At 39.9% G+C, this 14078-nt stretch overlaps 1 protein-coding gene across 4 annotated transcripts in view; it reads left to right on the top strand.

The window, feature by feature from the left end:
• The window catches only part of RGPD4 (RANBP2 like and GRIP domain containing 4), a 66204-nt gene that overhangs the window by 21022 nt on the left and 31104 nt on the right, over positions 1-14078 (top strand). For all 4 annotated transcript variants that reach the window (XM_073350884.1, XM_073350892.1, XM_073350910.1 and 1 more), the window contains 5 exons: positions 88-249; positions 8743-8880; positions 8955-9101; positions 9987-10169; positions 10251-10334. In XM_073350884.1, the coding sequence (XP_073206985.1) occupies positions 88-249; positions 8743-8880; positions 8955-9101; positions 9987-10169; positions 10251-10334 (714 nt within the window). The remainder of the gene's footprint in view (positions 1-87; positions 250-8742; positions 8881-8954; positions 9102-9986; positions 10170-10250; positions 10335-14078) is intronic.

The raw sequence follows: 14078 nt of genomic DNA, 5'->3' as shown, positions 1-14078 counted from the left end.
CTGTCTGTAGTTGAAGCAAGTTAACAGTTTGAATAATATCTAATGATTCCTTAAAATAAACACACTTCTATTCTGCTTCCTTCACAGGGCAGTAGTCTAAACTCTTTCTATGACCAAAGGGAATACATTGGACGAAGTGTTTATTATTGGAAAAAAGTTTTGCCTATGCTGGAAATAATCAAAAAGAAGAAAAGTGTTCCTGAACCTATTGATCCTTTGTTCAAACACTTCCATAGTTCAGATATTCAGGTACTAACATAACTAGCTGGATTAGATTGAGGGGCTGGAAGCAACCTGAAACCTACTCTGTTATAGAGCTGTGTAAATAATTGTTGTTTTGAGAGGGGGAGAGTTGATTCACTGGCAGTTCTCAAATCTTGTTTTGTGTCCATCTGAAACACAATTTTTTGTAAACTAAAGTTGGAAGAGACTTCATTTTGGGTAAGCCAAAATGTTTTGTTTTGATTTTGGGCACTATTAACTTTTTTAAATAAAAGCAAATGAAATTTTAGGCTAGATTCACAAAACTCCAGAGGAAGTAGTACTGGTGGCCACATTTACCCAGTAGCCTAATGGTTAGGGTACTCACCTGGGATGTGGGAGAGTCAGATTTGAATCACCTCCCCAGAGTACAGAGTAGGTGAAGTGAGCTGTAGCTCACGAAAACTTATGCTCGAATAAATGTTAGTCTCTAAGGTGCCACAAGTACTCCTTTTCTCCCCAGTATAGGGATTGGAACCCTGGTGCTCTCCCTCTTTGGTGAGTGCCCTAACCATTAGGGCATAGAGTCCTTCTCAGTGTGGCTCTGGCTTAGTGAATATTGATTTATACTAAGTATAACAGCTCCAACAGGGATCTGGGTCTCCCACATCCCAGGTGAGTACCCTAACCCCTGTGCTGTTGAGTAAAAGGGGTTTTGTGACTCTAGCTTGACACTTCCAAAACTATGCAGTGTAGCTGAAGCCAGTTTGGTCCCAGGATATTAGAGAGGGTGGGTGAGATAATGTCTTTTATTGGACCAAGTTCTGTTGGTGAGAGACACAAGCTTTCGAGTTCACCCAGAGTTCTTCAAGAACTGTGTAAGCTCCAAAGCTTGTCTCTCTCAGCAACAGAACTTGGTCCAATAAAAGATATTACCTCCCCCACTTCCAAAACTGTTTTTTGACTGAAACAATTAGCTGAAATAGACACACATTCATAAAATGTTTCCCTCAACTTGAATCTGCATTTTTCAGCTAAAAAAAAGTTTTGATTGAAAAACTTGACCCAGCTTTACTCTAGTGCTTCAAATAAGTGCAGAGTTCTGATTTCTGGTATGGTTTTGTACATTTTAGTGGCTCAGTTACTGCCCTAATTTCTTAGCAGCTTTAATAACCTTGCCAGAAATTCTTCCTAACGCTTGGTTTAAGCTTGGACTTCTGATGTCAAGCTGTTGCTCATTGTCTTGCGTACATAAACTCTGCTATTAGAGTAGTACCTTCCTTTCTTTATTTTTGAAAAATTGGATTTTTGTGCCTTTATACTCTGTCCTCTGTTGTGATAAGTAAAATAATTTGATCCTACGTGTTGCATGAGTAGGGCCCTACCAAATTCACGGCCATGAAAAACTCATCCTGGACCACGAAATCTGATTTTTTTTGTGTGTTTCTACCCTATACTCTACAGATTTCATCAGGGAGACCAGCATTTCTCAAATTGGGGGTCCTGCCCCAAAAGGGAGTTGCAGGGAGGGAGGCATCACGAGGTTATATTAGGGGGTTGTAGTATTACCAGCCTTACTTCTTCCCTGCCTTCAGAGCTGGGTGGCCAAAGATCGGCAGCTGTTGATCGGGCTCCCAGCTGTGAAGGTGGCACCTCCGCCAACAGCAGTGCAGAAATAAGGGTAGCAGTACCGTAGCCCTCCCTACAATAACCTGGCGACCCTCTTTTTGGGTCAGGACCCCTACGGTTACAACACTGTGAAATGTCAAGACTTAAATAACTGAAATCATGAAATTTATGATTTTGAAAATCCTATGACCATGAAATAGACCAAAATGGACCATGAATTTGGTAGGGCCCTATGCATAAGGTATAATCTATATAATCCATGACTTCTTTTGTTTTTGTTTGGATTCTAGTTTAAATCTGTTTTTCTACTGAAAAGCCCAGAGCTTACAGCAGTCTACTTAGTCTTCCAAAGGCTTTGTAAAAAGAAATGATTACATCACTGTTCTTATTAGAGACCTTTAAGCTTTAGGAAAAAGTAGTAGATAGATGTACTTTAAGAATGTACTGCCCATCATTGTAATATGAGTGCTGAATCCTCACTGTTTGCCCATGTTTATTATTTCTCATTACTCTAGATTTTGTTCCATATAACTGTATTAGTAGGCTTTTTCCTTCTTTCTTTCCTTATTTTCTTGTCTTCCATTTCTGTACTGTATTGTGTTGGATGAGATAAGGCTCTTAGATACATTGTTGCTTGAATTTTGTGGCATACAGAGTTCAGCCAACTCTTTGCAAGGAATAGTCTTGATTCTCCCCTTTCTACAGCATGTAACTTCATGTGAACCTAGTTGCATCAATTACAAGTGTCAGCAATTCAACACTTGGGCCAAATTCTCTGCTAGTAAAACTCTGAGATGTGAAGTCAGTTTGCCAGAGGTTAAACTATTGCCTTAAAACAGTTTAGGGCATTGACTCTCTTACAGTCAGGTGTAGATGCCATGATATGAGAACCTGAATAGAACCTAGGTGTGGGAGGAAAACCCTTTTGATTCAGTTTAAGATGTGCCCAACATCTGTGCAGTCAACAGTGATTCTGGGATAAAGGCTTATTTTTATTCAAAATTGTCTACATGAGTGTCAAGGATTAGTTAAGTATATTGTATTTACAAAAATACAAAATATTTATAAAAATATGGATGAGTCTGTTTGGGGCACATGAAGCATACTTTTGGATCTTTTTTTTTTTTGTGTGCGCACCAAGTATATAAGAATTTTTCCTTATGGAGATTAGGGAAGGAACTAGAAAGCATCTGACTTTTTTTTTCTGGGAAAGAAAGATAAGAATAGTAATAGGCCAACATGATCTCATCAGGAGCTTTTTAATGACCTGAAAATCAAAAACTAATCCTACAGAAACATGGGAACATGTACAAATCAAAGGATGAGCGCGAAAAAATCAGGCCAAGGCACAAGTGAGTTACACTTTGCAAGAGACATAAGGCAATAAGAGGTTCTATAAATGAATTAGGAGCGAAAGAAAGATGAAGGAAAGTGTAGGTCTGCCACTTAGCTGTGACGCAGGGGTAATAAGGGATGACATCAAGAGAGCTGAAATGTTTAAAGCGTTCTTTGCTTCAGTCTTCACTAAAAATGTTAATGGTAACCAGTTAATTGACACAATTAATATTAACAAGGGGGAAGGAACATATTCCAGAACAGGAAAAAACAGGTTAAAGAATATTTAGGTAAGTTAAGTGTATTCAAATCATAAGAGCCTAATGAAATTCATCGTAGGGTACTTAAGAAACAAGCTGAAGCAATCTTGGAACAGGTAGTAATTATCGTTGAGAACTCATGGAGGACAGGTGAGGTCCCTAAGGACTGGAGAAGGGCAAATCTAGTACCTATCTTTAAAAGGGAGAATAAAGAGGACCCAGGGAATTATAGACCAATTAGCCAAACTTCAGTACCTGGAAAGATTCTGGAACAAATTCTTAAACAATCAGTTTGCAATCCCCTAGATGATGATAGGACAATAAGAAATACCCAACATGGGTTTGGCAAGAACAAATCCTCCCAAACCAACATAACTACTTTGATAGCGTTACTGGTCTAGTGGATAGCAGGGAAGCAGTAGATATGATATATCTTGATTTTTTTTTTGTAAGGTTTCTGACACCATCCCATGTGACATTTTCATAAGCAAACTAGGGAAAGGTGGTTTAGATTAAATTAGTATAAGGTGAGTGCACAACTGGTTGAAAGGCTACTCCAGAATGGTATCAATGATTCACTGACAAACTAAGAGGGTGTGTCTAGTGGGATCTCAGGGGTCTGTCCTGGTTCTGACACTAGTCACTAGTTTCATTAATGATTTGGTTAATGGAGTGGAAGAGTACGCTTATAAAACTTGCAAATGACACCAAGCTGGGAGAGGTTGCTAGCACATTGGAGGACAGGATCAGAATTTGAAAGGTCTTGGACAAAGTGGAGAATTGGTCTGAATTCAACAAGATGAAATTCAATAAAGATAAGTGCAAAGTACTTCACTTAAAAAGGAAAAATGAAATGCCCAAATACAAAATTGAGAATAACTGGGCAGTATTACTGTTGGAAGGAAGCTGGAGGTTATAGTGGGTCACAAATTTAATATGGGCCAGCAATGTGATATAGTTGCATAAAAAGCTAATATTGTTCTGGGATGTATTAACAGTAGTGTACATAAGATATGGGAGGTAATTGTCCTGCTCTGTGTGGCACCAGTGAGGCCTCAACTGGAATACTGTGTCCAGTTCTGAGCGCCATGCTTTAGGAAGGGTCATGGACAAATTGGAGAGAGTCCAGAGGACAGCAACAAAAATTACAAAGATTTAGAAAATCTGAGCTGTGAGGATAGGTTTAAAACAAACAAAGCAAGCTGGGTATGTGTAGTATAAAGAAAAAAAGACCAGGGAGCAAATGGGAACCTAAGTCTTCACATATATTAAGGGCTGTTAAAAGAGGACTGATCAATTGTTCTCCATGTCTGTTGAAGGTAAGACAAGTCGTAATGAGTTTAATCTACAGCAAGGAAGATTAAGGTTAAATATTAGGGAAAACTTTCTAGTAGGCTTCCAAGGGAGATTGTGGAATCACCATCATTGGAGGTTTTTAAGAACTGGTTAAAGTTTACTTGGTCCTGCCTCAGCAAGACCTCTCAGAGTGTCTTCCAGCCCTATTTTTCTCTATCTTAGTTGCCAATGCTGATGTTAAACATAAAAATCTGTTCTGACTACCCGGCTAGTTTGAGATCTGGTAGAGTAGAAAATGAGACTGTTCAGACTTTTTTTCGCCACTATTCTGGATTTTGCTTAGCTTTTTCTGGAGAGACTGGTAAAGTTGAAGGGACTAACACAGTGAAGATGTTTGTATTTGCATATTAAATTGAAGACTTTTTTGTGTGATATAGTTGTTTAGGGTCTCATGCAGTACAGTTCAGGGCCCTGGGTAAGTAGTTAGATATTGAAGTAACAAATGATATAGAATGTGATGACATCTTGGTTGGAAACCGCTGGAATTGAGAACACTTTTGGAGGAAGGGTTTTGACTGAGTAAGAATTAAACTGCTTTGTGTGAATGCACATTTTCATAGAACACCTACCAAAAAAAAGCAGATGAGAATAGAGGACTAACACAAAGATACAAAATTCAATTGAGTATGTACAAACTTGTTGTTTTTCATGACTTACTACTTATAGAACTTCATATTCATAATTAAGTTAGGTGGCATTTCAACACATCGGGGAAAAATGAGCAGAAGGATATGTCTTGTAAACTGGCCAGACAACTACTCTGTACTTGATCTCAGTATAATGGCGCACACAGGTGTGTGGTATAGCAAAAGTTGCTTTTCTCTTGGTGTTAGAACAAGATATTTGTCATTTTATTTGAAATTTTTTCAAAACGTGTAGCATGTGTAGTAATACAACTTAATGCGCTTCATCCACAGAATTCAGTGTTTTACAAAGGTAGTGTATGCTGCGTGGCCATCCCTCTGTCAGTCTCTGATGGAGGCCATGCCTCCTCACTGTCGCGTACCTGTAAAGGTGCTCAAAGAGGGGAATTAGATTCACCTAGTGCTCCGATCCTCCAGCTGGGCAGAACAGTACAGCAGTCTTTGAGCCGCAGGCCCAGTCAGGGCTGGGGAGCAAAGCAATGGGTAATCTCTGGTCTGCAATCAGGGCAGAGCAGCTAAGCAGTCTGAGTCCCAGGGTGGTGAGCACCAAGAGAGGCTATGGGGCTCAGGTGGGGGTGAGCATCAAGAGAGGCTATGGGGCTCAGGTGGGGTTGTGTGAGATGTGCAGGCCTCCTGGCATGAGGAGGGAGAGTACTGCCACCCCAGGGATGGGGTGGCAGGGGGGACGCAGGCCTGCCCAACTCTACCACGTCCCAGCCCAGGACCCTGATAGTGGCGGAGTGGTCTGCCACTGGGTCAGCGGGGATCTGCCCACAACACAGTGACTCTGTATCAGGCCAGCTCCCAACCAGACTGTTGCCTGGTTTCTCTGGGCTGCTTCCTACTTTCCCCCTCGGATGTACTTGCATCTGTCATCTTGGGGAGCTCTGGCCAGTCTGCAGGCGTCAACCCCAGCAGCTCCCCAGCGTCTCGGTCTGCTGGCAGCCCCGGGGAGATCCAGCCAGTCCTCAGGAGGCAGCTCCTCTGCAGGCTCCAGCAGCTGGCGGGATGCGTCTGTCTCTTGTGGTGGCTCCACCACAACTAAGCTGCAGGTACTTCCCTTTCCTATCCCACCCTTTCACTTCCGGCGGAACAGACATGGCTCTTCTGGTTCAGCCCACCAGGGAGCATGTTGTAGTCCCTCCCCGTCATTCTCTGAGGGAAGCCACACCACCTTGCTAAAGGTAGATAAACGCTTTTTTCCCTATTTTACAGATAAGGAGACTGAAGCATGTAGTCTCATCACTTACGGAGCTGGAAATAAAGTACAGATCTCTTGGCTACTACTCTAGTTGCTTTTTAACTCTGTACCAATTCTGGATCACAATGCTTCTCATTTCTGTATGCTTCATATATAGTTAAGCAGAGACATGCAGAATCTGAAATGCTGTAATGACTGAGTTCCATCATATGAACAAACAATACTGCACCTAAACTTAAGTTTACTCTGCTGTGGGCCATGTTAGCCACATAATAGTGAAAGTCAAAAATTGAGAAATATTAAGTGGTGTCTGACCAACATACAATATCCACCTCTGAAAACATGAAGGTATGTGAAGTCTGACAGAAAGGGAGTGCTGTAAAGCTGTTTAAGCCTGAACTTTAGGCTTCATTTTAAAGGGACATCAGCTTGAAATCTAGTCTTTCAAAGTTAAAGTTGGTTTCAGGTACTACTCGTCCCTTAGTCCCCTTGTCATTAGTGAATTTTCTATGTATATAAAAAATTACATACAAACTACGTTTAAGGAACATTATTTAGATTGCAAAGTTGAAAATTCAAAAGTTAAGATATGCCAGAGGTGCTCTAGGCATCTCAGGTTAGACACCTAAAGTTAATGGACTCTTGACTTCAGTTTCTCTTATTTCCCCATCTGTAAAATAGGGATAAAGCCCCTTCATCACTGGGATGTTGTGAAAATAAATTCTTTAGTGTCTGTAAAGCACTCTCATACTATGATAGGTATGGAAAAGCCCATAAAGAAATAATTCCATATTAAGTGCAGAGTTTGAGTAATGTCTAGTAAAGAAGTATACGGAAAAACCAATATGGAATAGCTGCTCATTCATTGTGAAGTGTTCATCCTGAGCACAGAACAAGGAAGGGGTTGTGTGGAAAAAAATATTATGTGGTCATGTAAATAAAGACTGTGTCATAATTCATATGCTCGGGGGGGCTGAACTGAGGTTGCAAAGGCATTTCCTGAATTGAGTGCCTAAATTTGCAACCTTAATGTTCTTTTAATGTAGTGGGGGGGGGGGGTGCGTAATTTCCAAGCTTTTAAAAAGGCAAACTGCAAGGTAAATTCTGCTTAGCTCGTGTGGCACTGGACCTCAGCTTGTTCAGTACAGGTGGAATTGTCAAGAAATGCTGCAGCAAAGTTGCAGCAAGTCTCCATTGAGCACATTCAAACTACTGTTTTTAATGGCTTGTAAATTGGCCAAATTCGGGCAGTTTTTCACCGGTATCTTAAAAAAGCACATCTCTGATACACAGGCCAGCCCTCTGCCAAATTTCAAGTTCCTGCTCAAAAGTATGGAGGATACTGTTATACTGATACAGGATATTCAAACTGTTGGATGAAAAAGTTGTAAGGAATTCTTTATCATGGGCAAAACAATGTATGTTTCCTAACCTTGTTCTTGGAAATGGCTTGACCATTTTTGTTGAAAAATTTTCCAAAAAATTCCACCTGAGGCAGGCAGACAGCATGTAAAATTTCAGCCTCAACAATTAGTTTGGCAAAATTTATAAGCAACTGAAAACAGGATCTTATGGTTTCCTGACATTCCCCACAGTTATAGGTGGTGCTAACAGCTCCCCCTATAATTTTTATCCCCAAATTCATACAGAAACTGAGTACTCAAATTGCTGTCAGCTGCACAAAGTAAACAATTTTTCTTTCAGTTTCAGTAATCTTAAGTGTTAACAGTCCAATAGACAGCTTAAAAGTTCAGGTGTTTTTAAAGTTGATAACATCTTTTCAAAATGTTACACAGTGGGGACGATTCCATTGGATGTCTATTCTGAACTTTTTTTCAGGCTAATTTCATGTGACTCAAATGTTTTTTGTTCTTGTATTCCCTGAGCAGCAATAAATGTGTTTAGAAATATTACTGTGATTATCAAATTGCTCTCAAAAATACAAAAAGGACACATTGGCATCTGAGCTTTTAAAGTAGGGGGAAATAAACTTCCAATGGGAATGCTTTTTTTAAAGCACTTCCAAGAGCGTGAGGTTAAATGTACTTTTGTATCAAGCAGTTGCCTAGAGGATGTAATATTTACTTTAAATTTTTGACAAAACTTCTCTTTGTAGGTTTCTCAGGTTGCAGGATATGAAGAGGAGGCATATATAGCATTTGCTATGTTGGATGCAGTTGACGGAAAAACTGAGGATGCTTTGCTAGCACTTGAAGCTATTAAAAACGTTGTTTCATATTGGAATCTTGCACTAGTAAGTGTAACTCTTTTATTTTAATTTTTATGTTCTTAATACTGCATGGTAAAAATCACTACTTTGTTGGCTAGATTTTCCAGAGAAAGGCTGAAGAGATTGAGAATGATGCACTCTCACCACAAGAACAAGAAGAGTGCAAAAGTCACCTGCAAAAGAGCAGAGACTATCTATTAAAGATCATTGATGAAAGTTTTACAGACACTTCAGTAATTGAGAAGGTATGTAATTTGGTTTGCTTTGTAGTTTTACTGATGGAATCCTTTGCGTCAGCAGGAAATCTCATCTTTTAAATTATCCTTTCAAAATTTGATAGGGCATTAACACTTTCTTCAGTGAAGTGTTTTGCTTTACAAATCAAATTCAGTGTTCAAGAATGAGCTATGCATTTAAAAGGACTCTGTGTAGTTTGTTCCTAAAATGCAGGTGGCAACAGTTCTTTTCTATTTTGGAAATATTTTGTTATGCACATTTTTTAAAAAGCTTTATTTAAAAAAAATTGTGAATCAATACTGTAGTCAAGATTCTGAAATTGAACGAAAATAAAAGGAACTTTTATTTTTGGACAAATATTAGGCCAAGGTTAGAATGGAGATTAAATATTTGACTGCATTTAACTCGATATCTTTGACTTAATCCTAATCAGTCATTGCTTACAAATACTCAAGTGGGGCTGATGAATCAGGAAAAGACACATTTTATATGCTACTTCTGGTTAGACGAGTCTTACTACTGAAGTTCATGCAGAATTATATCATTTCATATTTTTGTCCTATGTATAGTGATGTACATGCAGAGTGGGCATTGAGTTTTGGAAGAGACAATAAGTCATAATATGTCATGTAAACAGTAGTAGTTGACAATGTCAAAAGTCGTGGGAAACTGACGAGAAAGATTAGTATATTAAAAGCTAGAAAGTTCAGGTTTTGCATTAGTAAAAATATTGTTTGGAATCTATTTGTTCAGCTAGAGGAATAGTCATCTTGAAATGTGGTATTTTTACATGAAATTCTATTTGCTAATAGTGCTTTATTACTCCAATTGCACTTGAACTCAAAAAGAGAATATATCCCTAAACCTCTTTGTGCACTGCAATTCTCTCCCAGTTACCAGTGTCAATAGAATCTGTTAAGGAGATGCTGGAAACAGTAATTCAAGAACTTGGGGATTATGGTGAAGAAGGAAGTCCTGGTTTCAAGAATGGCCTATCCCGAACTGTAGATTCAGAATTTAAACATTCCACTCCATCACCAACAAAATTTTCTTTATCACCAAGTAAAAGCTACAAGGTATATCAAATAACACACACAATTCTTCTGAAATGTATTGTTTTTAATTAATGTGATAAGATTCAATTATTGTTCTTTCAGTTCTCTCCCAAAACTCCCCCTCGTTGGGCAGAGGATCAGAAATCTTTACTTCAGATGATCTGTCAGCAAGTAGAAGCCATTAAGGTAGGTAAATACTAATTGAGTTAATGTATCAACAAATATGTAGTGATGAGTATTTTTAACACTGTATTGGTACTAAAGTTAACATTAGATTATAAAGCTCAAACCGTTAATTTAAGTTAAACTTCCAGTGTGTGATGAGATTTCCAGTTATATCAATGGAATTAAAGTGATTAAATCTCTGCATAATTTGAAGAGTATGGGTGCAAGTGTCACTGTATAGAAATTTAATTTCAGAATCTATGAAATTAGTGCATAAGCAGATAAGGGTATCCTTCTGTGGGACCATACACTGAGCATGTGAATTCTGTTGATTAGGAGAAGACTCTTGTAGTTTCTATAATAAGACTTCTCTTTTCACACCTCTCAAGCCAAAAATTATAAGAAAAAGATGGCTTTTGCTGAATGGTTGTAGAGGCAGGACAGAAGCACTATGTAAGGTATTAGTTTCAAACGTACTTAACATTGAATGGGGTCACTAGTACTGACATCTAAAAATGGGTTTAAATTGTTCAACCTATTCTCTGTCAGATTGGTTCTTTAATCAGTTTATTTGATATTGCACTTAAGCAGTAAAGTTATGAAAGTCCAGAAGTAAAACAAGAAATTCATTTTTGTTGTCTGAAATATAGTTAATGGTGATTAAATTATCACTGACCTTTCTCCATATTTTAATAATTTTCCTAACTGCACTGCTGCTGGCCTGATAGGGAATGAATAAGAATAATTTTCCGTTTCCTATGTTAGCCTTGTAAAATTATACTTGCCAGGCAAGCAGTTGTTTGTGTGTAAAATATTTAGTTTTCATTATTATCATAAGGAAGCTTTTGGGTCTAGGTTGCTAAACTTTCATTATCCCTTTGCGAAGGCTGATATGTTTAAATTTGAAAGCACAACCTTTTATTTAATTTTTAAAAAATTTTTAAGGTCTGCATCTTTGAGTAGAATCTATTGGTAATGATTTGGAAAGAGCTAGAATCTTTTAATAAGTAAAATACTATATTTGACTGTGTATCCATGTGATCTCACTTGAGTCTAAGTACACATGCAATATTGTAGTCCTTTGAATAGTGGTGTCCATTGGGCTGCCCCAGGGATGCCCTCATGGCCACCACCCGAAGGCAGGCAGAGTGGCTGTAACCATCCTGTTACCTCTTACTGCCCATGGCAATGAGACAAAACTAGCAGTGTTCGCCCACTACCGCTTAGTGGAACCTACTCGTACTACGTTAGGGTTAATCCCACTCAAAATATTAGTCAGTAATTTATTTTTATTTTGGTTGTATCAAAACAATTTCCTCCCTGTTTTTTCCCTCCACTACTCCCCCACCCCCCCGCCCATTTAACTTCTCCTGTGGTGTACAGCACCTCTATCCACAGAAAAATGATTGAAAGCCCTCGAGCTTTAAACTGTCATCCTATGACAGTTTAATTCCACTCACTGATGGTCACAACCTGTCTGTTTTTGCCTCTGTGAGAGTCTTGTGCCAGATTGCTGCTCTGTCAGTAATTCTGAACAACAACAAGGAAGTCCAGGGATGCTTATCAGGATCTATGCTTCCTCGAACAATCTGAGGGAAGCAAGAAGAGATTTTAAAAACTGGTCCATGCCCTGCTATGTGTCACCAAAGAACTTTGCCGTCCACTATGCAACACCTATAGTCCGTACCAGCAAATAATTCTCGGCACCATCAGACAAAGATCTGGCATCAGACCACCTCAGTACCAACTATCACCTCTGCTCCAAAAACTGATACCTCCTCACCATGATAAGGGTGGTCAGGTCATGATTCCCAGCACTGGTCCCTTCCTTCCCATAAGGAGAGGCTAACACTTCACTTTTCAGGGAACAAAACACTAATCCCATAACAGAGGCAAGTGATGCCAGCTCAGTCTGACTCAGCACCAAAGTAGTACAGGCCACATTCTGTTTCACTGACTGAAAATAGCAGTAATCATCAGACACTGGCAAAGACATTGATGCCGGCATCAACATCAGTACCAGTACTGTCATTGTAAGCCCTGCCAGTAACTGCTGATTTTATGTTAAAGGAGGTAACCATGTCACTGGCATATATTTCTGACCTCTTGGTACTAGGGGCACCTTGAGGTTTGGCTCTGCCTCTCAAGGTCTGTTTATCCCATCATTGGGACACACCTGTTCTCTATCCAGTTGGGAGCCACATTTTCTCTCACACAGGTCAGAAGACGCTCTTTATAGACCAGAGACTCACTTTAGAACTCCAGCATATCCACTTCAAACATGGCAGTTGCCTGTTCAGCCCTATCAGAACTGGCCTTACCTCATGTAATGCTCCACCTTGGTGCTACGGAGCATGCTGCGGACCACATTCAGGATCTAATCTTACTCCTATCATTTAAGGAAGCATAAGGAGTCTGGAACCCCTTCTTCGTCTATTGCCAGACCATCATTATTTTTTCCTTCCCCCTGGTCTGCAGAGAGGGGGAAAAAACAAGAGCAGCTGGCAGAGGAGGAACAGGCACTATTGCCAGCAGCACCCTTAGTCTCCCAGGGACTAGTCATCATCCTCCTGGGGAGACCGTCTATCCAGCTCCTCTACCAGCTGCTGATGACTTCAAAGCATTTTGGAAGCAACTTTCCCGCATTGCTCAGACTCTTGAGATAGAAGGAGAAACTCACAAGCTTTTTGATATTCTGCACTTATCTGCTCCAGCTATGATAACTCTGCCAGTTAATGAAGGCATATTGAATCCAGCCAAGACACGGTGGCTGACGCCAGTTATGCTGCCTTTTGTGGCTAAGAGAGCGGGAAAGAAATATCAACCTCCCTTAGGGGTACCCCAGCAGTTTTTCTTTAATGCACACCCACATCCAACACCAGGTTTCTTCATGGTTTCTATGGTCCACTAAGAGCACCCCAAAAGATAAAAACCCTTAAAAAAAACTAGACTTATTTGGAAGAAAGGGCTATTTATCGATCTCACTGGAGCTTGGAATTGCTGATTATCAGGCTTTATTTGCAAAGTATAATGGTGTTGCTTGGGAGAGGCTATCACCCTTTATAGCTAAACTTCCACAAGACTGCCGAGAAGAGTTGAAAAGCATCATTGTTGAAGGTCAACTAGTAGCTAAAACATTGCAACAGACCACCATGGATGTATCAGACATGATGACTAAAGCCATGCCTATTGCTGTAACCACACGCAGGGCTTCATGGCTGCAAGCCTCTGGCATGCTGAGAATATTGCAAAGTATTTGAGGGCACAGAATTACTTTGCATTAGCATGGACAACTGACTGTATGCTCTCGAAAGCTTCTAGGGCCATAATTTGTTTTCTGGGCATCTATACATCAGCCCAAAATTGTAAGCCCTTTAGATGTAAGGGCAGTCCAGGCAGACACCTGTCTACCTTCAGTAGTAGTCTTGAGTCCCTGCTGAGGAAACAGCTGAGACTACTGCTTTGGCTGTTGGTCAGTCTGCACGTACTTCCAAGCAACAGGTTTGATGATAGATTCGAGAGCCACACTCTTAGACCACTCAAAAGCCTTGCCTAAGTCCCACCTTTTGGATGTTGGCTTGCTTGCTTCCATCAGGCGTGGACTGTGAAAACAGAAAAAAGTTCTGCAAGCTGATTGCCCAGGGCTATTCCATCCAATTTCAGTCCCCCTTCCCTGTCTCTCTTCAGGGACCCTTCTCATAAAAATCAGCCAAAGGAAGAGCTAGTTTATCTACTTTGCATAGCAGCCATAGAGCAATGCTTCCC

This window comes from Lepidochelys kempii, chromosome 1, assembly GCF_965140265.1.
Source record: "Lepidochelys kempii isolate rLepKem1 chromosome 1, rLepKem1.hap2, whole genome shotgun sequence".
NCBI lineage: Eukaryota > Metazoa > Chordata > Testudines > Cheloniidae > Lepidochelys > Lepidochelys kempii.
Note: the sequence above shows the minus strand (reverse complement) of the source record. Positions and strands in the feature narration are given on the sequence as shown.